Here is a 25,173-nt window from a genome sequence, read left to right as displayed (position 1 = left end):
GTAAAAGGATTAAATGAGAATGAAAAGCCTATGATAGAAATAAGACCATCTTGAGCAAAAAGCTGATTGAATTGCCCTTGCCTTCAGATCTTGAAATACAAGTTAGGATCCTGGATCAGCCTCACCAGCAATATATCTTATTTTTCTCCAGGGCTGATCAATGTAGGAGCTGACAATCAAACACCATTCTGAGATATTCTTAACTCAACCAGGAGAAATTGGTACCTTGGACCTAAACGTTCCAACCCTTCAACTGATCTACCTAGGTATCAATGAACTGCCATATGATAGAGTTTCTGAATTTTTTCCCCTACATTTTTCTTTTGCTGCTATAAAGACTATTTAAAAATTCATGTAAAGATTGCAAGATCAATCATTTAAATCAGAAAACATTATGGTTCTTTGTGGCATATGCATTTTAATTAAGTGCTATGCATTATAATTGCTTTATTTACACAATCAAAGACACAAGGTAGGCATGCTTTGGAGGCATTCAGAACTGTACACTAACAGACACTGTTTTTATGGTTTCCTTGCTTGGTTTCTTGCCTAAGTTGAAAGATACACAATGAATAAACTTATATATACATTTGTGAAATATTTAGATGCTACACTGATAAGCATAATAAAAAAGCCCATAAAATACTGATAGTTTTTTCTTTAAGGCAGGATTTGAATAATGCAGTAGATTAAGCCCGTGGATGCACATTAAACAGAAGAGGAAAACAGAATATTGAATTGCCACCTAGTGATTACATTTGTCCATCCTTGTCCACCCCGAAGGAGACAAGAGTCATACAGACAAAAATGTAATCATGTAGTTAAGCAGCGCACAGTAGAGAGGGAATTGGTTTTACAAAGGTGCAAAGATAATAGAATATTGTGTATGTTTAATTTTCCCTTTTTCTGAAAGCCTTTTAACATTGATTTTTGTGTGTATGTGTGCTAACATCAGCTGCAGTCTCTGAAATGACTGCAGGGGTCAGTTCACAAAGCAAAGGTGAAATGTACTGTGTTTACCATTGAAATTCCATCCATCCCTCCTCTGACAACATGAAGTTGAGAATGAATAATCAGACTGAATTTTTCAATTTCTCACCAGGCATTATCATCATTAATGCCAGACTAAACAATTGCATAACAGCAAGTTATCTTCAGGTGACTTGCACTGATGCAATCATCTGAGGTTTAGAGGTAATAACACTGCATTTTAATTTTAGGGGTACAGCTGATTTCAGAAGTCCCAAGATTCTCTCTCATATTCAGTAATTCTTGGCAGCTGTATCAAAAGAGTTATTCACAGTTTTGAATGGTAAAATAAGGCCAAAAAAAAAAAAATCCTCCACTACCAGTTTTTAAAGTTTAAAAATAAATTTTAAAATAAAATTTTACCTGTAGAAATACCATTCTTCTTCAGATTATCAACATAATCATTGCCAAAGGAATCCTTCCCAACCTATACAAAAGATAAAAGCAGGGTTTTCTTTACAGAAAGGTGAGAGGGTAGATAGACCATCTTTAGACAACCAATTGCTCTAATGTAATTTAAATACAACACTTTTAGTCTTGAAGCCCTTTGCCTTATTAATCAACAAATAATAAATTAAGAAATAATAGTACACATGTATTAATAGTATTAGCAAAGAATAAGAACAGTGTTCTGCAGTTTTCTCCTCCTCTGTTACAAACACCCATGTTTCTATATTCAAGTTTCATCCTCATACAATCCCTGTGCTCCTTTTACACTGAGACTTCTGGGGATTTTAAAATCTGGACATGTACTGAATTATTCAGCTTTGAATTGAAAGCATTGACATCAGTTCTGGTGTCTTTCTTAATTGCAGTTTGTATTCTGAATTTTCTACCTCGGTGGAAAAATATCAAACTGTGTCTATGGGATAGAAAGTGACAATAAACACTGCATTACCAATTTCTACAACTCTCAGTACTAAATGTACTGTTTAGAAATTCGACATTTTTTGTTTGCATTATCAAGCAACAGCAGATCAAGTCGCATTAGGGAGTCAAGCTATGGTCTATTGTTTTTCTAACAGCAAGTTAAAAAGCTTGTAATTTCAGTTCCATTAATCTTTTTAGCTGAAAACAATTCTGCTTGCTGTTTATTCAGACTAATATAAATTTCTTTTTGTTACATTACACAAGCTGAACAAAGGAGATGAGGTATATGGAAAAAAAAAATAGTTTAACTCACTTAATATCATGCTAGGATTTTCAATATATTTATAATGCCAACAAAGCTTTTGATTCACCACTTTTAGCCTGTTTTCAGCATGCATAGCATGTGCTCCCAATTCCAAGAGCGAGTTGTGTATCTGAGCAGTATCAAAGACTAACCCAATGCTACGGGAAGTATTTTTGCAAGAGGAAAAAAGAAACGTCTTTCAGATTAGAAGCCAAATCGAGATCCTGGTTATGGGTCTAGAGGAGCCCTAACCAATTATCCATCTTCTCATAAAACAGTATGACACAGCTAATGGTGTACTTGGTTACTAGAAGCACAAAGCAGCTGCCTCTACCAGCTGTTGTTAGAAATTTTTCTATTTATGAGCTCAGTCCTTCAGAAAGCATGGAGAAGGCCTGAGTACCAGCTAGTGATCACAAGAATTGAACACTATGATTCAGAATTCTAAAATTTAAAGTGTCACAGATGGATGATTCTTCTCCTCACATATTTGATTGCATAACCATGATTTGAAACTTCCATTTCCTACAACATCTATAAGGGCTTTTTCTAAAGCATTATTAAGGATGGTCCCAGTCTTTCAGCAGGAGGACAGCAATTAAGGCCAGAATAGTCTAACCAGATGGAACATTCCTCTAGTACATGGAAAAAAACCCCAAACAACCCAATATTTTCTTGGGTCACTGTGTTATTCATTGTTTGCATATTAGAGTATTTCTGTATTTCTGACTACTCCCAATTTGCCAGACAGGGCAGGTTGTCAGAAGCTGCATCTTCTGACTGCTTTAGGCTGGATAACTGCAGCCATCTGCAATTTAAACCTGAGTTGTGCTCACCTCTGCAGCCTAACAGCTGTGCTCTGGAATACATTCTGTCTGATGGTATCACCTTCTCCCTCCCTTGCTACTATGATTCTTCTACAATAAATATCACGATCTGCTCAGTTAATTCAGCAACAAACTATTTCATAACCCTCTTCCAAAAGCTCAACTGAAACTTCCTTCCTTCAGCTCTGGAGCTTCCTTCAGCTCTATGTGACTGACAGACAGGCATCCCTTGCTTTTCAACTGTCAAAAAAGCTGAGAGCAGCCATGGTACTTCTGCTCGCAGTAAGACATGTTCCCTCAGTGCTGGAGGGAAGCCCTCCAAGGGGTGTCCATGGAGGTCATTTTCCTCTGGAAACTTTTTTCCATGTTAGTTCATCAGCATCCAACCCAGTTAATCCTAGTGCATTTGAAGGACTTTTATCTTTCCATTCAGGCTTTACCCCCAAGGAAGATGAGTATTGGGCTTCAGACTCAGTTTAGATAAAAGGCATATTTACTGACCATGTCAAATTATATATCATTGTTTTTAATATTTTCTGTATTTGCACAGACTCTGCTAGATGGACTATTGGATAAACAGAAAAATAAATGTCTTAGTCTGCTGACCACAGAACACTGTTAAGTGCTGAAATAGCATTTCTTCTTTCTTGAGTTCTTAACAACAAAAGCCATTTGTACAAGCATTATTGTCATACAGTTTGCATATCAGAATAAGTGAAATTACATCAGTATTTTCCAGTCTGGGTTTTTCCTCCTTTTGATCATGTTTTCCACATGGAGCTAGGGAGCTGGTTGGCATCATAGCAGTTAGAATTCTAGCAGCTTAAGAATCAAACTCATCTGTACCTGAAAATTACTTAAAGCAAAAAGCAGGTACCTCTTTATCATTTTTGTTTATTTTATATGTTCTTTTTAATTTAGAGTGTTTACTCTTCTTCGTCATTAGGGAATTAAACAGGTGCTAAAGACAAGCATAAGACAGTAATACAAAACAGAAAAACCAATTGAAGATATCCATCATATTCTGGGCTGCATCTGAGATACAGCTATATTCATATAACAAAGTGAGAATTTAGCTTACAGCACTTTAACTTAAATTTGGATCATTTAAAAAGAAAAGACTATACAACGTGGTAATACAACACTTCCTGTTTCTAGGTAAGAATCAAATGCAGCCATGGCTTAAATAGAATTTAGTATATGCAATACCAGCAATGTCCAGTGAAGATCATTCCGAATTGTTTGTCAGAAGTAAAGCAGGACCTTTTTCAGCACATACAATGTCTTTCAGACCAACATCCCTCCACCATCTTATTCTAATATGCCTAACAGATTTTTTTTTTTGATTGGTCAAACAAAAAGAAAGAAAATATTTTGGGGAGTTTGGAATCTCTCTAGAACAATGTTAATTTTTCAGTACTGCAACAGTGTTCTTGTATGAACCTGAGAAATTAATTTATTTGCTTAGATCCTTTAGTACCCTGAAAGGAATCCTCTACATTTCTCTGTAACTATTCCATCAATACATTGTTTCACATTATGGAGCAAATTGACTGCTACTGTGACACACGTCAATAACTCTGAGTAACAGCGGCTATTTGCAGAGACATCCAGGCAGGAAGCAGAACACTTTGCATTTCTACTACTCAAACTCAATTTTTAAACATTTTTTTACAATTTTTACATTAAATTCCACAGCACTCTGTGGCGTCTCTAGTCACAACTGTTTGTCATTATAATACTCTCTCTCTCAAACCCTCACCAGTCACTGGCTCTTGTGTTTTAAAGCTCTGAGGTATGAAGAATTCCTTGTCACTTGATGTGAGATGTCTATCTCTAGTCTTGTTGAGGACATCCTCTGTCTAAATTACACTGCTACTAAGAGGATGCCACACTCCAATGGAATGTCCCTTTAGTATTAATAGTGATTCCATTTTCTGAACTTCAGATTGTAGAACCAATTGTTGCACCCATCCTGGATAAAAAACGTTGGGGAAATATGACCAAAACAGAAGCATGTTACTGAGCACAGAGCCTGTGTGTGAGGGGCAATCCAGCTTAAAGAACCACCAAATACTTAAGATTACTTGTTGCAGTAAAAATAATTTAATCGTAGAAGCTCATTATTGCCAGATTCTTCTTAGTTTATTCAGTGAGAAATTTTATACTATAGCTCATTAACCTATGCAGTTATAAGACTGTATATGAGACTTCCATGAGATGAGATAGTCTTTTGCAAGGTTATAAAGTGCAATTTTTAAAAACTAAATAATAACTCTCAAAATTAAAAAAAAAAAAAGCTAACATTTTCTCCAACAAATACACAACAGAAAGAAAGAGAACAAGAGAATGAGAGAGAGAAAGAAAGACAGAAAGAAAGAACACTGGGTTTTATTGAAATAACAAAAATATGTTTTTGAAAAGTACTTAGAAAATATAGTAGCTACTAAATTTTATTATGAATGTGTATGTTTCCATTGCACTGAACAAAGCCTAGACCATTAAAAAAAATAACACAAAATTCACACTTGCAATGGAAAAAAATCTTTAACATTTAGCAGAAAATGTTAGAAGGGAATTCACTGCCAGTTCATCTTGTACTTGAATCTGATCATTCTTGAATGCAAAGATGATCAAATATACACAATATGACAGAAGCACAAACATTGCCAAAAAAAACCATAAACCCACACTGTGGAACAACTAGTGATAATAACCCACAGAAATGCTTTCAGGTGTAATTTAAATTTATAGCTAACATTGTTTAGTCTAAATATTGAATTGAAAAAACAGTGAGGAAGGCTTCTTTGAGATGTTTCCAGTACCTCTCAATAAATCCTTGACAGACAATGATCCAACAAATTTAGCATCCTCCCCAGCTATGGCAAAAAACAAAGTATGTCCAGTCAATTTGAAGTTTCATCTACAGTTAGCAGAGGATAGACAATAAGGCTACAGAGAGAAAAATTTGATCTTAACCGTAGTAATGATCACTCAAAACTTATAATGTTTAATGACAAAAATCAAAGAAAAAGATTTTAAGAATATAGCATCTGCCAAGTTGAATCAGCCCAATGGTCTGTGAGCAAGTCTTTAGAGCTACAGTATATCAGATGTTTCAGAAAAGTAGGCAAAAATATCCCATAGCACACAACGGTGCTAGAATTCAGATATGAACACCTTATCTTAATCTCAAGTAATGAGATAATGACTCAACCCTCAAAGCACTAAGTTTCACATTCCTTCTAAAATTTGTCACTGGCTTGTCAGTGTCTGATTTTTAATCATCTACAAAGTAAATTTCAGAGTGACCACAGCTTCTAGAACCTGAATACCATCAATGAAGTACTGATCGCTGTAACAGTGGGGAACGTAAAGAGTAGGGCCTAATCAAGATTTCTTAAATTTTGAACATCTCTAACTCTTCCCAATTCTCTTTTCCATGGTATATCAACCTAAGTTTTGCAATCCTTCTCTACATGCAATTTCTGTCAGATCTGTAGCCAACTAGTCTTTGGTTCTGGCAGTGTTCTTAAACAGCCTCCTCCATTCTTAAATTTATAGCTGAAATAAGAAAAACAAAAGAGAATTAGAGAAAGATCTAAAAAAGCTAAGAACATACCAAAAGCTTTCTGGTAAGTGACCGAAAGGTTTACTGGAATTTTTGTGAACATTCAGTTCAGCTGTAATCGAAGAACAAGTCAGTGCTTACCTTGCAGATGAGAGAGGTCTTGGCTCCAAGTCGAGCAGACTGGACACACTGGTTGGCTCCTTTCCCACCAAAACCAACAAAAAACTTATGTCCAAGGATAGTTTCTCCAGCTTTTGGCAATCGCGTAGTAAGGCTATTCCAGTTTAAAGCAATATTCACATACATTAGCAACTGAAGATAACAAGCATCTTCAAAATAAGAGTTAAATTGTTATAATCCTGAATTGCTCAACAGTCAGCCAATAAGATTCAGAACTACTCAAAAGACCTTTTAGGGTTCTACTCCACATCCCACTAGTTTGAGTTTATTCCTTATATGCCACCCACTCAAGTTTCCTGTCCCCTTATGAGAGGGACTGCATTTCTTTTGTTCATGTTTCATGTTTCTACAGAAGAAGCACTTGATCCCTGACTGGGATTTCCCAGTGCTAACTCAATGCAGATAAATCATAAATCTATAGGTCTCACTGTTCATGTGATTTTTTTACTGTAACATTAGGCTCAAGTTCATTTAATTCCATTAAATCTAATTATACCTTCTTAAACTATCCTTAAGTAAGTGTTCACTCTGTTGGTGTTCACACCCCTCAGAATTGTAATCGTTACCAAAACCTGCCTCTCCTCTGCTGTCATGCAGGCACACTGTACATATTCAACATTTTTAAGTTTTTCTCTTACAAATCAAGCTTTACAACTTCTCAGCATTTTGTTTTTTCCTTGAATACAGTCCAATTACATTTACATCCTTCTGCGGATGGATGCCCAGAACCAGATGCACTAATACAAGCCGAATGCCATCAGGAGTGTATTCTGGTTTCATTTCCATTTTGGAAAAAAACAAAACAAAACTGCAGTTTTGTTAACCCTACCAGATGCTTTGCTGTCTCCAATAAAAGTTGAAAGGAATAAAAGACACCATTGCGACTGTATGGAAGAATTTCTCAGAATGCAAAGACTACTTGACTTCTGTCATTTCTATTAAAATACCTAACTCAAAGATGCATTTCCAAAACTCAGATAACCAAAATTTCTGCCTCCTCAAGCCATGCATTCCAAGTACAAGGCCCAAAAATGTAATTTTAAAATCTCTTATGCTACAAACAAGTTCACAACACGTGGGGAGGGAAGGCATTTTATGATGTACTAACAACCTGCTTAGTCAACAACAGTTACCTCAGACAGTTTCCAGAAGTCTGCAGGATAGAAAGGGGGCATGGGGAATGGGAGCCTGAAAGAATACAGAAGAATCCACCCTTATGATTAAGAGATTAACTTCAGCTCTGTTTGTCAATTTATAACATCATTTTACCAATAAATCTCACAGCAGCTTCAAAATTCAGAAACTGAGTTCTGGGCTCCTCAGGACAAGAGAGACATGGAGCCCCTGGAGCAGGTCCAGCTGAAGGCAACAGAGATGATTAAGGGACTGAACCATCTCTCTTATGAGGAAAGGCTGAGGGTGCTGGGCCTGTACAGCCTTGAGAAGATGCAACTGAGAGGGACCTCATCAATTTTTATCAGTATCTGAAGGAGGGTGCCAAAAGGATGAAGCCAGGCTCTGCTCAGTGGTGCTGAGCAATAGGACAGGAGGGAATGGGCAGAAACTGATGCACAGGAAGTTCCACCAGAACACGAGGAAGAACCTCTTTACTGTGCAGGTGACTGAGCCCAGAGAGTCTCCCCCACTGGAGATATTCAAGAACTGCCTGGAGGCAATCCTGTGCCATGTGCTTTAGCATGACCCGGCTTGAGCAGGGAGCTTGGAATAGATGATCCACTGTGGTCCCTTCCAACTTCAACCATTCTGTGACTCTTTGAAAACTGCAAGCCTTCCAATTCAGAATAAAAGTTTAGATATTAGGAAGAAATTATTCACTGTGAGGGTGATGAGAAACTGGAACAGGTTGCCCAGGGAGGTTGTGGATACCCCAACCCTGGCAGTGTTCAAGGCCAGGTTGGATAAGGCCTAGAGCAGCCTGGTCTAATGGGAAGCATCCCTGCTTATGGCAGAAGAGGTTGCAGCTAGATGATCTTTAAAGCTCCCTTCAACCCTGAATGTTCTATGATTCTATGCTTCTGCATCAGGCAATCACTACAGATTGTTTTTTGAAAGGATATGAAGAGTATGTGTATATTACGTTTTGAGCTTATGCTGCACCTTCTGGGGCATATGAGTGTTTGCAGAATCTTACAGAACTAATGACAGAGCACAGCCTAATTTACTAAAAACTCTCAGGAAAAAGCAAACATTTTTTTCTCCCTCTAATTTTCAATTTCAGCATTCATCAGTCCAAAGGTTTAGGATCACTAGAAAGTCAAGAAAACTTAAAATGAAACTAGCAAAGTCAAACAAGTCCCAAACTCCCAGAAATTTAGATTTTGGCTTTGAAGGAGTTGCTACAGGTCTGTGCTTCATCAGTAGTTACAATTTCCAAAAAAATAGAGGTAGGGATGTAGACTCACTAAGGGAGACACAGCACCCCAGATTTTAATGTGAGGATAGTGTACACAGTTACCAGGTTTCTTTTGTGTGGGTGGCCACAGATAAACCCCAGGAGAGTCACACGTACAGCTCATAGCACTCATTTCCAGAGATGCAGAGCTGGGAACATTCTGTTGGCAAATGTTCAAACCGTTTTCAGTAAAAATACAAGAGCTTTTTAAAAACATACTTATTACCTTATATATATATGGAAAGGATTGCTAAGATCCTAATACAGCTAAGTTAAAGCTGTTTGCCCACAGCAGCATCCAGGAAATTGTTTCCAACAAGTAACTGTACGCTTTTAGGGAAAAAGGCGCAACAATAAAGAGAATCGAAAAATAGTAATAGATAAACAATGTTCCTTAATGGTAACATCTGTAATTTATCACCATTTTCACCAGTGGAAGCCAAAGTAGAGACAATTGTGGACCAGAGAATGAAGGCCACAAAACTCAGCTGAGGAAGCTCCTCTTCAGCCACTGCCAGGGTACTGCACATACACATCTAAAATTATGTGCCATTCAGTAAGGAAGGATGTTTCACCCAGCCTTGGTAATAAGTACAAATAGCAGCTCTTGAATAGTTCCTCTCATCCACACATCTCACTACACCTTAAAAAGCAGAACAACGTCATTATTCCTGTTTTGCGGGTATGGAATTTAGTCAAGGCATTTTGCCTTTTCATGCCTTGGGTCACAAGAAGCCAGTGGCAAAACCAAAAATAAAGATCAGCTTAATCCACCAGCTCACACTGTCTTCTCATTTAAATTCTGCAGCATGAAAATGGCATCAATTCTCAATTCATTTTTCTTCCTTAGGCTGGTTTTTTTAAAGATTATAGTTTGTTCTAAATAGAATTTGCTTCCACAAAAAGTTAATATATTTTTAAGCAAAGATTAACAATCTTTGTGATTCCAGCACACATCTCCTAGTAGCACTGCTCAGAGTTCATATTCAAAAAGTAAGTTGAACCATAAATATTGTTTTAACAGTGGCCAGACTATGGCTTGATTTGTCTCTCTTTTATGTTGGCATCAACATGCAACTCCAGTGGAAGCATCATAATTTCACTAGTGAAAAAACAGGCTTGGTGAGATGAGAATTTCGGTCTCAGTGTTCCAAGCAGCATGGCATAACAACTGCCTGTGGGAATCAAACAGCTTGTGGAAGACAGGGAGATGACCTTTTTTTATTGTTTTGATGGAAAGGTACAAGGCAAAGGGCAAAGGATCAAGTTGAAAGAGGGATTTATAACTAGTCAAATTTTAAAATAGGCTAAAACAGACTAAGCAAGAACACGCAGCAAGTTCCTGTAGCTCCCTACAAACAAACCCTTCACCATATTTCATTTTAGGCATGATTGCCAATCATTCCAGAGCAATTCTCTGCTCCAGAAGCCTATTCTTATTTTCCATATGAAACAAATTCGGAGTACTGATCTATATATAAGCTTACAGTTTTAACTTTCACTGAAACCAGTACTCATGAAACAGGTTTTTTTGCTAATATAATGGTATTCTCTCATCATTTAATTCTGCAACTATACTAACTTTTGATTCACATCAGACAATTTTAATGAGCATTTCAGGCTTCTGGTATGAGCAGGCAGTAATGAGTAATCTGTATGATTAAGAAACCCTATAAATTCTTGGCTTATTCATGGTGTCACAAAGAACACCCAAAATAGCCTAAAAGTGATGAAACAGCTAATGTTACTCCAAAAGTAGGCCAAATAAGTTAATTAGAAAAAATGTCACATGGGCTTTCAGGATTGTTACATAAAATGTTTTGCAAAGCCATTTACAACTTTTGACGTAATTTGAAAACACTGACCTGAAAAACCCAAGTTACTATTCAATAGACTCCTCCTTGCTTACATGACAAATTCTGCTCAGCTTTGAGAGGATAAATGCTGCAAAGGATACTGAGCTCTTATGTCTTATGAACAACCACAAACTGAACTTGAAAACTCCCAAAACATCTAAGTAAAATAAAATTACTGTATGTTTTGCAAATTGTGCACTGTACTACTGAATCATATTTATAGAGGAAAGTTCAGACTGAAACATCTTGATTTACTTTGGACATTACAAGCAAGGAATATAATCACTGAGAATTTCAACTGAGTTTTTACAAAACAATATTTAAATGTAAAGCACACAGGAATGCTGCCCACATTTTTTTGTGACAAACGAAGAATCTTACATACACTTATGTTTCAGAGGTTTGGGATGAATAAAGGCACACACATAAGAGTTCTACCACTGCACTAACTTCAACCCTCTCTTCCAGTGTGTGCCACGAGTTCCCTTAGAGGCTAGAGCTGATTAGCATTTGTATTTTCAGACAGACATCCCTTTGGAGGGATGGTATTGAAACCAGAACAGAACCCTTTATAACTGTGTTGAAGCACTGAATCAGAGGTGAAAGCACAACGTACTGAGTCATTAATGCACCTTTCCCGGTATTCTAGGTTTTCTCAAAAAGTTCCCCTCTAAGCAGTGACTAGATCACATTCAGAGATAGAAAATATGAAGAAGGGGAAAGGGAAAGATGTATATTAAGCAGAATTTGCATAAATTAATCCTGAAATTAATCATGGTTTGCTTCTGATTCTTCACACCTAACCACTGTTTGTTCATTGTTTTCAACACATGAAAACTACAAAGATGTATTATTACTGTTGGCTTAAACTGATGTGAAGCCATGCCCTCTTCTCAGCACCATTTCCCCACTGTTTCTCTAGTACTGCTTTTGTTGCTTACAGAGCTTCCTAATTCAAAACATTTTTGTTCAAAGGGTCATTTCCATTTGGATCAGCTAATTCATCCAACTCATTATACAGCAGCCAAGGTGGCCTGTGAAGGGAGGAGCAGGAGAGCCTCTAGCCTCTGCTGGCAGCAGTACAGCCAGACTGTCCTGAGCCAAAGTTGGAAATTGCACTTCATACTACTTTGTGTTGAAAACACTTAATGCTCTGTAGCTAAGGTTTACTTAAGTAGTACAGTATATTTAGCTCACCAGATATATTGAAAAGCAGAGAATATCAGTATGTTTCAGATAAATGACATGCATCAGAAAAACAGAAAAGCACTTGAGTATTTTTCTCTAAAAAAAGCCCCAACAATATTCTCATCAGGCAACTCGGAGGGGAAGAGAATTTCTACATTAGATTAAGTATCACCAAAAATGCATCAAATGACTGTCATTTAAATAGTATCAAAAGAAACACTCAGATTTTTTTTTAATTCCTGAAGAAAGGTAAAGATGATCAGGGGCAGAAAAATAGCAGCAGAAATACTGAATTTAAAACTGACTTAATAAAAAGTAATATAAGGTAAGCTCTAGAATTTAGCTTTGATTCTGTTCTCTTTGAATCACTGAACAAAACTAGCTTTCTCCACTCTTGGGAATTCCCTAGAATGGGGAAAATCCCAGTGAGATTTGAGTAGGTGTAACTAGTCACTGTCTAGTACATACAATTTACTGGCCTTTCATGATTCTCACAACTGAACAAATACAAAGGAGAGAATAGTTCTTGCCTCTAATATTAATACAACATTGTGGTGAAAACGTCTCAGACCTCTTTGGGATCTGGCTTAACATTTTGGTTTAGCCTCGGTCTGTTTTGTCTAGCTTCATTTTGAAGATTTGAACACAAGCTGTGGGAAAGTATCCGTAACACGGAGACAGAAAGACCACAATCTTCTCAAAATCTGATGTTCTTGACTCATTTATGCTTTCACTCCTTTTAATCATCCACTAAAATATCTTATTGGAAGGTAGAAAACTTCCAAGATTTCTAAAGAAACTACCTCAGGAATTTAGTTAACTACAGCTTGGTTCAAGGACGGGGCAATCTGGTTCTAGGTTTGTAGACTTCCTTCAGACCTTTAATGACTGAAAAACCCCTAAAAATCAGAAAATCTCTAATATTTTTTCCCTTTTATGTCCCTGAGCATGACAAGGTTTTCTTTTAAAAAACCCAAAATTTTCAGACAATTCAAATACTTGCCTATTGCTTGGCTGTTTGATGGTCTGGGCTCCCTCTGTACCCCACAGTAATGAACACTGTAGAAGCACTACCCAAGCTGGTATCAGGCACAGCACTTGACACAGAGTAGCCCCTCTGCAGCACAGTGAGATGCAAAAGCTTTACACCATCATCCATTCAGAGGGCTTTTTTAAAATCAGTTTGATTTTACATCAAAAAACGTGTTACCACAACACAAACAAGTGAATGATAAATTGGTGCAAAGCAGCAGGAATCTTTTCAATGAGTTTTGCCATCAGGGGAAATATGTATTTTACTAAACAGAAATATATACAAATAACACATAAATATACAAACTGTTTATATAAGCACATTAATAGACATATAGATATATATAAATAGACAAACTGGTTTGTAGATCTCATTACTGAGCGGGTAAACAGCTGAAGTGGAACAACTGTAGAAAATCTCTGGCAAGGGAGAAAATTAAATGAATGGCTGTGACTACACGTAGGAGGGCCACAAGAGTTGTATCTTCTTTTATGTACAATCACAGCTTCAAGTGAAAAAGACCAAAACTTGTAACACATAGAATGAGAACAGCTGTCCACAGCTCTTCAAGAACTTCAGTGAACAATTTTGTTGACCCTTTGCACAGAATCAGATCTTACCCTCCTAGATATTAAAAGATTAAACAAGTAAAAAGGCATCCAGATGAATGAATGCTCTGAAGCATTTATGGTAGTACGCTGTACTGCATTTCAGTGAAATTAAGGTATTACCAAGACATCAAAATTCCTAAATTATGTTATGAATACGAAAACTTCAACATAAAGAAATTATTTATTTGACTAATTACCAAAAATAAAAAGCTTTCTCATGAAACAACAAACCTGTAACATTTCCTCACACATTGCCTCACTAGCAGTTAAATTTGGGGAAAAGGTGGCACAACATTGATGAGTTCATAATCTGTGGAATGTAAAATTCTGAAGCTGAAGCTCTAAAGAGATTTTAAAACTCAAATAAATCTATCTCCAGATATTTAAGTCTCAGCAAACATTCCATCATTCTTACCAAACATCTGTTTTGTATTTAACAAAGATTGTGGAAATTTTCAGAATTGCTACTCTCTAGCTTTATCTGCCTCCCACGTTGTTCTTCATTGATGTCTCTCGATTACATTATTTTTGGAATGGCAGTTACATAATTATTTTCAATGCAATCTGACGGTAGTGTTAGAATAGACTGTCTCTGAAACAGGCTGTGCTCACCCAGAACTGAAGCAGGCAGCCTACAGTTCCTGTGCTGAACAGAACATTATATCATGATGAAATACCAGTGCTAAAGCAATACAAAATACAAAACAAAATAACCTTTGCAACTCAAGAAAAGAGTGATCTTTACATGCCCAAGGACAGATTAAGATAAACAAGACATGTGAACATTAATCTTTTTTATACCTCCTTAAAAAAAAGTATTTATCAGACAACAGGGAACAAAGTAGAAATAATATGGTTGGTTTGATAAGCCACAGTGTCCTTGGTTCTTGTCATCATGATTTTCTATATGCTGGTAAATCAACAAAGTAGTCTTTACTTTTCCTTTACTACCATACAGAAAACAGGGCACCTACTATACAAAATCTTGCTGTCAGTCTTTTTCAGGTAAAAAATAAAAAGAACCCCTGCACACCACCAAGTATTTTGCACGCAAGCATATTGCACTTTATGAACTATAATATTAGGAGAAACATCATGGATGTGTTTTCACTACAGACTCATCAAGATGAAGTACAGTGCAGTCCAAGTGCTAATAATTTTCTTCAATAAGATGTTGTTCTAAAAGCTCATAGGCAGGACAGTAATTTTGTCGAGTATGATATTTTTTATCAAGTTTGTAAGTGCAGTGCTTCCTGCAGAATCCATATGCGTCACGAATGAAAAGTATAAGCAAAATAAGACATTGTTTACATACCCTTATTCAATGTATCATAGATAATGAAAGCAATAAACATACTTAAATATATTTATTATATGGGAGTAGATTCGAATAGAATAATTCAGTTGGAAGGGACCTACAACCATCATCAAGTCTAACTGCTCAGCCACTTCAGGATAAATTTCTGGTCAAGTTTTTACTTTGAAACTATCTTACCTAAAGTGTTCTCTGAAGTTCCATCTCATTATAAAGGCATCAACTAAAATCTGGAATTACAGAAACATTAAGGCTTGTCGGGCCAAGATGACAATGTGCAGGGTGTGGGGGGAGTGTGCGTGGGCTTCCCTGGCCAAGGTTAACTCTGCTGTGACAGTTAGGAATCCTCTCTAGGTAAGGACCTTTACCTTTTTCACAATTTAAGCTCTTTTGGGAACGGTAGATCCCTAAATATCAGAAAGAAAAGTGCAATTCTGTATAACCCAGGCTTCTGATGCTTACCAACGGACAACTCCTGTGCCTCCATTTAAGCACAGAATTTAATGAGCAACAGGGAATAAAAACTGAAGAAAAAACTGCACATTTTTCCTGCCTCTATATGGAGTAATATGAGCTCCAGCAAAACCACCAACTGCTTTTTTCCAACAGGTCATTTTTTTACTCAGTTCTTTCTGGGAAAAAGAAAAATGAAAATGGATTTTAAAAATGATTGAACAATACTAACAGGATATTCGCAATGAATAATACTAACAGCATCAGACAATTAGAAGAAGGAGTGAATATTCAATCTCATTGCTGCTGAGAACATGGAAAATGCCAGTCTTTCCACTGAACTTGATCTGCTTCTCCTTTATTTTCAGCTCTGACCAATGTTTTTTTCTTTCTGCTGTTTATACTATCAAGGTTTATGCATTTTGTGTAAACAGGGATCTGAAAGAACACAGGAAGTATAGCAAGTGATGGATGGAATAAATTAATGAAAGGGAGTTATGATTCTTTGGACACAAAAGTTATTTTTGAAAGTTAGGAGAGACAGGGAAAGAGCAATACAGAAGAGAAGTGCACTCTAAGAACTTGATGTAGAAGGACAACAAGAAGAGGTGAAAGCAAATTAGAGGAAATTTCATGGTTCAACAGTGACATGCTATTGATGTCACACAGGGAAAAAAGGAGGCAAAAAGGACTAAATTCAGAAATGGAAAGAAGAAAGAATAAAATACAGAAGAGAGCACATTGATATATCAGGGAACATTACCACCTTCTTATTTTATAATTAGTTGTCACAAAGATCAACGTGTTCTACAAAGCTGCACCTACTTTGGCAACATACTAGTGAAAAGTAATTTTGTATTTTCTTCAGGCTCGAAGTATATGGTACAAGGATCCTCAAGGGAACCAGGATGTCAGCATCAAATAACTTACTGCAGCTTGATATAGGAGCTAACAAGTGGAGCCATATAAAACAAGCAAACAAAACCTTACTGGTAAGCTCCTATGGAAAGAACAGCTCAGACAGTTCCTAGAGGCAACATAATATATATGCCTGCCCAGGGTGTTTTTACACAAATTTGTTACCATCGACTCTGTAGGATTTTTATTGCAGCTTTTGATTTGTGCCAGCAGCTCTTTACTGTCAGGAGCACTAAAATTCACCCGAAGATATTTATGTCTAGAAATGCATCTAGGAAAATGGTTATTGCCATTGACAGTACAGCCAGTGAGTAATTCATTAACAAGAAAGAATGGAGTATTAATCACACCATTCTGTGTCTCACAAATGGGGAGAAAATACAATATTCTCTGTGTTGGGTGTTAAAATCTAGTGCCTAACACCTGTTCATTGTGACAAATGTTTTCTAAGGAGTTCCTTTAGACAACTTCCCATTTGACTGTAGTGAATCCTGCATGTCAGACACCTCTGGACTGAAAAGGCAAGACACATTTTATTTTAAATAGTCAAAACCATTTCCAGTAATAGTAGGACAATAACCAAATCATTAAAAAACTGTGGAAGTTATATAGTAAAAGTAATTATTGGGGCTAGAAATTATAGATACTTTCACAACACAACGTAATATTCAATGTGTATCACAGAATACAGCAGAAGCCCAAGGAATGCCCTGCAGTACTGACTCTGCTAGTGCCCAGTGTATTGCTGCTTTCCATGCTACTTACTTGGAACTGCTCAGCTGCTAAGAACCCTACGGAGAGCAAAAGGCAATCATTGTGCTCTCTGTAAAGTGGAGTGTTATAATGTGAAGCAATGGCCATATGTTACAGAGCATTACTGAGATAAAATGGCATCTTTCTGTAGCAGAAATTAACACAACCCCCTTCTCACAGTTATATTGGACAATTGGTAAATAAGCTGTCATCCCAACAGCCTCTTCCCTCATCACAATGATTTTACTTCCTCACTTTTCCTTTTCTTCCAACAGAGGTATCAATTCTGGGTTTTCCAGAGACAGACAAAGCCTCAGAAGGAAAGCAGAATGATAGGGAAGATGCATGCTCAGCAGGTTGCTGTAACATCACCTGACTGTACTGTTAGTAAATAAGAGGCAGGTCTGTTACGGCATTAGTAATTTTAGTCTCCAAAAAATACATACAATAATTTTGCCTATCCTTTTATTCCAGCCTGGTTCCATTTCAATGAATGACAATGGAAAAGCAATTTCTTTCTGCTGTAGTCACTCATATGGTAAGAATTTCAGGAAGAACCTTTTCACATCCTAGACTTTCTGTGCAACTGGACACATGCAAGTATGTATGTACTTAGGGTACACCATTTTGACTTTTTTTTCCCAATGGTCTTACCCAGATTGTTGAAAGAGATATTTTATGAGAGTTCAGTTGTGTTAGGTGGGCAAATAGACAGGCTTAAATGTGCATAAATGTAGTGTGTTTCTGAAATTAAAATACATTACCAAAAAATTACTATTAATTTTGTCTTATGTTGCAATACTCAGACTGAGGATGTGCTTTCTCTACAAACATTCATCTAATGTCTTTACCCTTTCTTTTCACACTCTTTTTGAGGAAAGTCTATTTCCTTGGCTTAAAGGTTCTTAACTATTTGAAGGGAAGATTTAAATTATGTTTTGAGTCCACCACTCTGATCTTGCAGCATTAGCAACTGTTCTAACACTGGAGTCTACATTTTAAATGGATTAATTTTCTTTTGCTTATGGTGTTGAAACTGGCCTCTGCTGTCACCAGCCCATGAGAAAGCATGTACACACTCAAGAAGGTTCAACAAAGAGATTCAGCTACTGATAGCTGGAAAATAGGGCACCCACTAAAAAGATTAAAAGACTGATGATCGCATTGTTTAACTTTTGTGGGTAGTGTCTAATAGCTTACTGACCTCCAAAGGTGAAAAATGACATTCTAATGAGAGTAGAAAATTGTGAATCTTTAAGTCAAACATTTAGGTAGCTCTGAATAACAAAACCATAAGGCGTACCACTGGGTTTCAGACAAGTGTTCTTGGCCAGGCAAGAGAACACAAGATGGAGTAGCTGATTTTCCTCTCTCATTAGGAAAATACACCCCAAAAACGTATCACCTGCTAGGATCAAAATGTTTCTAGATTCATTTACTCCATTACCCAAGTCAACTCTCTAGAGGATTAAGCAATAGTTTCCCAGCCTAACATGGACTAAAGCTAAAAGTTTAGTAAATACTAGTTTTATCTCACAAACCATAATTTTTAATTGCTAACACACATAGGAAAGGCATAATCCTCCACTGATGATATCATAGTCTACTGCCATGGAAATGACTGCAATATCATAAACACAGGTTTAAGATGACCTCACTTTCATAGGAAAGAGGGAAAATTCACTGGAATGTGAATGACATTGGGAATAAACACACACAAGTACTACACAGTGAAAAACTCTCTTACTAGCCACTTAACCTATAGAAGACAGAGACAACAACTAGACTTGCAGCTGAACAGAAACACGGTTCTCCTGCCCAAACACTGTGTTACTACCTAGGAACCTTTGAACAGAGAGCCCTCTGAACTCCTGTCAGGGTTCCCCTTTGTAAGTTCACCACACCACAGAGGAGTCAAATCCCTGCCCTGACAGGCGTACAGTTTAACCACAAGAACACGAACAAAGTATGGCTATGAGAATACAGTGTAGGATCTCAGAGCAACGTTGTAGCTGGAATGCTTCCTAGAATGAGTAAGTACTTCAGAAGTGGGAGGAAGAGAACTCCACAGTCTCTTGAAGCACACAAAATAACATGAAGTCAGACGCAAATGCAGCAGTACAATCTCAGTGTGGCAAGTGCTAAGCATTTTGGCATCAGCTCAGGAAAATACATATATTTAACCTTCAGCTCTGAAGTACTCTAAGAGGCGTCAAACAACTCAAGGATTGGAAGCTGAAATTTGTGTGTAAGCTTTGTGTCGCCATGAGTTGGGAACATTGAGTACTGTGCCGGACCCCAAGTTGAGATGAGAAAAGAAGCTTGAACTGAGAAAAGGGAGTGGAGAAATGTACAAGGCGATAGTGATCTCACTTAAGAAGAACCTTTTATCTTGAAGGATCTCAAAGCAATTTACAAACTTAAACAGACCAGACACTGCAGCTGGTAGGAACAGAAGCAGACAGCTGGGAACTCATTCATGGGAAGGAGGAGGTAACAGAGGACTCACTCAGTGCCATTATCTTCCAAAATACTGTGCTGGGAGAAGACAGCAGGACTAAAACAGAGTTTTCCCTGAATTTTGCCATGCAGCCATGTGAGAAAATTGCAGAAAGCAAGAAGACAGGCAGAGCTGACAGAAAGAGATGCAGAAAAACAAGGGGCCTTTGGACAACTGGGGACCTGTCACTATTAGGGACTGTAATTTCCCTGCTTTTTATTTCAACTTCAACTCTATAGATAGACTCTTCACACCTTCTGCAGTAAAACCTTTAGTAATTCCTATTATTTTTGCCCCTTTTAATAACTTACTCCAATACTCTGTACTTATTCCTATCTTTTTACAAAGCAAACTGCCCTTCTTCCTGTCCTTAAATTGCAAAATGTTTTCCAAATGCCCAGTAAGGCAAATAGTGCTGCTCTTGGTGACTGGGATTCATGTAGTACCAGCTTGACTGCAGTACCACAAGGGGTATTCTTTAGCTCAAAAGCACTACTAAATACATACTATTAAAACTTAACCAGGTAAACGAGTCTAAAACACAAGAGGCATATTAGTTATTGCTGAAATGGAATTGCCTCTGGAGTAAAGACAGCACCTAATTACAGTACACAGTAGCATAGAACACAAAATGAAGACACCAAATGAAAGGGCAGGTGTCTTCATATCAATTAAATAGAATCCAGAAAGCAACACTTTTGTTGTGCTTAACTTAAAAGACATTGTGTGACCAGTTTCACATTCGTATTTCCCAAGACTTTAAAACTTCCACGTTTCCATTTAGGAAGCAGAGGAAAAAACCCGTTTTCATGGATAAGAGCCAAAGGCAAAGGCTGAGCAGGTGTTCTAGCACCACCAGTCCTTCTCAGAGAGGGCCCACAGCATCCTCTGTGGCACAAACAACAGTTTCTTTCAGAAGGTGCCAGCTGGGATCAATGGCGCACTGTCTCTTGCTTGGGGTTCATAACCTTAGTTGCAAATGCAGCCCTTGTAATGGGTTAAAAAAAGTCCCTGGTGGCCTTGCCCTAGTTATTCTGTGTTAATTTAAGAAGCACCCAAGCAGACATTTTCCCTCCTTTTCCCCTCTTCAATATTTTGTCATTTTTTGTTAGAGGAACTTTGTTGGAAGTTTTTCAAGTCTGGGGTATAACACCAAACACCTTTAACATGCTAGAATGTTAAACTGTGTCTCACCCTAAAGTAAACTATCACTCGGATTTTGCTGGAGGAAGACAATTTAATGCCAGTTTGCAGCAGTGAAAAGCTTCTTTTGACATGAATGAGCTTGGATCAGGCCCTGTATCAGCAGTGTTTGGGCCAGTAGAGATATTCAAAAGCTGTATACGCACAGAAGACAATTTTCTTACTGAATGCCATTACTGAAGATTTCATCAACTTGATTTTTATCCCATTTTTCTTTTTGGGCCTCCAAGACACAGCTTTCTTCCTGCCACACAAGAGAAGGCAAACAGGAGTTTCTCTAAACATTTAGGTTCTCTAAAATCAGAGAACCCAAATGTTTAGAGAAACAATCAAATGCTGAGCCTGTACATCCTGCATCTAATATGCACCCAAACTTTGCTAGGTCAGAGAAGAAGACAAGGGGCAGACAGCACTGGGTCTGAAATCAAGCCCAGATTTTTCACTATTACATAAATGAAACAATTCACAGATGACACATTCACTCATGCCTTGATGTCTTTCACTGGATCCAAAGATTAATTTCCTCTGCTGGACTAAGCTTGTATTCCTTCACAGTTGTGCTTTCCCATGCTGCTGGCAATGGCAGATTGACTAGAATGAGGAGTGGCTGCTGCAGGGGAAGCATTACAGATTAAAACAAAAACACAAATGAAATGGATTTGAAGGATTCTAGAATACTTTGCTGCTAGGAGAAGCCGAAGAGAAAAAAATATCAAAACAAGACAAAACCATTAAAAGTTGGTGACATGCATGAGAAATGGTGGAAATGAGAACATGCGTGAGATCTGGAAACATAGCAAAGAAGAAAATGAAGTCATATGCGAGACTTCCTCTGATCACTCAAAAGAAACGTAAGAAAATGCCTTTTTCGCATTCCCATCAAAAAAAGTCTGCAATTATAGTTTCAAATACTGCACTTTTAAAAAAGAAAGTACAGACATAGTTTTGGATCATGGACATTTCCAATGTGCCAATGAGCCATTTATTTCAGCACTTCAGCAGACTATAGTCACCACTAGAGACTTAAAAGGAAGACATAGAATCTCACTTATGAGATACCTTTGCCATTTGGCCCAAGCACAGGTTGTGCTCAGTTAGCAAAGAGGATTTGATGTGTTTGGGATGTTAATACTGATGTGTGTTTGTCACCATTGTCCACTGCAGTTCAGCAACACACTACTCTTCATGGAGCTCAGTGCTTCTCTGCCTTGTCTCTCTGTCTTGCTGAATGCTTACAGTCAATTGGTTTAGTACTTGCAGTAATTATTAACGGTGGTTGTTACAACAAGGGGGCTGGAAGCAGAACTTTTAGTTCTACTCCCTAAAGGGAGTGAAGAAATGTGATGAGAGGAAACAGGTCCACAGAAAACTAAGACTTGAAATTCTGAACATTCTTGCAAATGCAGTTTTCCACTATTTGGACTGTGGTGTCATTCTCTTGAGTTAAACTGAGAGACTGTTGTTGTTGTGACTATCCAAAGACTGCTTTTCCATCTTACATTTTGTTCTATGCTTCTGCTGTTTTCAATTGCCATGCCAAAGTTTCTCCTGTTTATTCTAATTGTTTTAGTGTGTCTGACTCTCATTGGTTTATATGTTTAGTCTTGTCCTGGTTTAATATGAATTAAAATGCCAATGCCACGACCAGTCTGCAAATATGAGTCAGAAGAGAAACTATTTAAATAATACTGTGGATGCTACCCGTCTGGTTTGATATCTAGATCATACAGAATAATGCTGTTTTTGTTTTCTACTACTATTGCCTGCTATTGCCAATGAAGTGTTGATTGTGATTGTGACCACAAGTATGTTTTGCTTCTGGTCCTAATAAGCCAGAAGAGTGTGGTTTACTGCATGTATGTACGTGAGGCTGTTTTGATCATATGAAGTTCACTTTAGAAAACCCACATTCTGCCACTGCAGCGCTACAGGACAATGAGAAAAGAATTTCCAATGAGAACAGTGTTTCAAAAGCAAACCACTGGGCCCCTTCCTTTTAGAAGAATTTTAAGACATGCTACCCTTTCTTCTGAATTTGATTATTTCTCAGAATTACATCTGTGTATCTGTCTTCAACCAAAGGCCCCTGTCCTTTTCTGTCTTGGTCATTATGTAAGATTCAGCACATTTCAAACTGTACATTTCCATTTCACACAGAGGTTACACATCTTTAAATCATTAGTTTACTGTATTGAGTAAAAACATTATATGCTAATTTTTTTTTCATGGTGAATCTGGCTATGATACCTCCAACGGTGGCTTAAAGCTTTTCGGTACCTTGCCTCTACAGACCTGGGAATGCTTAACATTTAAAGTTTGCTACCACCATTTCAAGTCTGACCCTGAGCTTCTAGCTCTCCAGACAGAGGGCCAAGGTTGTGTCCTAAAGGGCCAACAGGGTATTTTACCAGTTTGTTATAACACAGCATTGTCTAGCTCTGGCAGAGTCTCAATCAATATTATTATCTTCTAAGAAAGGTAGGCTTTAGTGTTGAGTGGTGAATATGCCCATTAAACAGAATGTGTACAAAAATGTGTCCGGCTTCCTCTGTGTAACTCACAAATTTATTCATGCTCCTCCAAATGGGTGATAGGCATTTAACATGATCACTGCTGCCCATGTCTTTTATAAACAGAAACATCAGCACAAAGGACACACCCACAAAAACCTGATGCTCCTTCATTCCCACTGAAATGAACCACAGCTTTAAATCTAGAATATGCAGCCCCCTCTAAATCCCAGATACAAAGACAGTCAAGAGTTATGCTCCTGGAATCTAATCCTAACCCCAACCTGGCAGTTTTTATATTTCATAAAGCTTGTTTATAGTTTCCTGTTCCACCTAGGCACAATCAAGCCTACTGGTTAGTACTTTCCGGTAATTTTACCCAGATTTTCATAACCCAGGATACATTTAAACAATGTCTACATAGGTACTACGTGGAAATTTTAGTCAGATTAAAGTGTTGCCAGCTAAATTTAAACACAGTTTTTCTTATTTCATTAAGTGTCCGAAGTCCTGTGCTAGTAACAGAAAGAATGAAGCCGTCCCTTCTTTTTCAGCTCAAGTAGATTATTTTATCACTCATAAAAAGCCCTTTACTGCTACTTAAAGCAGAAGCTAATAATGGTGAGTTGCATATACACTTGTGATAGCATTTGTACACTTTAAGAAACCCTCTCAGCTCACTGAAAAGTGAAATGGCTTTTCTTCAGCCACTTAATCTCAGTGTAACAGCATCTATCACTCCAGCCCATGGTGTAATCTCTGGTTACAGTATGGCCAGTTAATATCCCTTCAAATAAGTGACTGCATTTCTAGCATATCAAACTTGCAGCAAAAAAAAAAAAAACAAAAAGGAGCAAGGAGTTTTCTTGTTCGTTTAAGTGTCAAGAAAAGCCCAAAGCTGCAGTTGTCAGCAGTGCTTAAACTGGCAGACAATTTTTTGATTACTTTTTTCCCCACATTTTAGACAGAAAGGAAAAGGAATGTCTTGAGGTTAGAGCACCATGTTTTACATTTCAGTGCAACGTCATATGCATCTGAGAGCTCATTCACACATAACGTCAAGATCAGTTCCACAGCTCTTACTCTGACTTATAAGACAACTATTCTTCCTGGAAAGCTGCCAGCATGTTCTGCAAATTACATAAAGCATTAAATCTTTCTGACACAGGTTCTACGATTATTTAAGAGCCTTCATCATTTCTGCAACACAAGTCTGTGCCTAAGCACTACTCACTCCTCAGCATGTTCCTCTAACCATGTGTTCTGCACTTTCTTGACCCACAGGCTTTGGTATAATTGTCTGTTGATAAAGGATTTTTTTTAATTGCAGAATTCCTAGCAGGACAAGCTGATGCAGTGCAGATACACATACTTTAAATCCTATTTTAACCAAGTCTGCATACAGAGTATAGAGACAGATGTGTTTAAAACAGTGCAAATCAAAGACTGATTTGCAAGTTTACTGGGACTGACAAGGCCAGCCAGTTCAGGTTAGTATTTGCATCGTGAATTCTTGCAATTTTACTTGAATTCTCCTGTTATTTAGTATTGACTGTAAAGCCTAGGCTACTGGAACCAAGAGCTTTCATGAACTTCCGTACTTCAATTTTTAAAAGAACTTTCCAGACCTTACCTATGT

The 25,173-nt window shown here is 37.5% G+C and overlaps 1 protein-coding gene across 3 annotated transcripts in view; it reads right to left on the bottom strand.

Moving 5' to 3' along the window:
* Nucleotides 1–25,173, bottom strand: part of RBKS (ribokinase) — a 71,606-nt gene that overhangs the window by 45,140 nt on the left and 1,293 nt on the right. For all 3 annotated transcript variants that reach the window (XM_039569043.1, XM_039569045.1, XM_039569044.1), the window contains exons 2-3: nt 6,743–6,875; nt 1,393–1,456 (exon numbers count right to left, since the gene is read on the bottom strand). In XM_039569043.1, coding sequence (XP_039424977.1) covers nt 1,393–1,456; nt 6,743–6,875 — 197 coding nt within the window. The remainder of the gene's footprint in view (nt 1–1,392; nt 1,457–6,742; nt 6,876–25,173) is intronic.

This window comes from Corvus cornix, chromosome 3 (assembly GCF_000738735.6).
Source record: "Corvus cornix cornix isolate S_Up_H32 chromosome 3, ASM73873v5, whole genome shotgun sequence".
Taxonomy (NCBI): Eukaryota; Metazoa; Chordata; class Aves; order Passeriformes; family Corvidae; genus Corvus; species Corvus cornix.
This window is presented reverse-complemented; position numbering and strand designations above follow the sequence as displayed.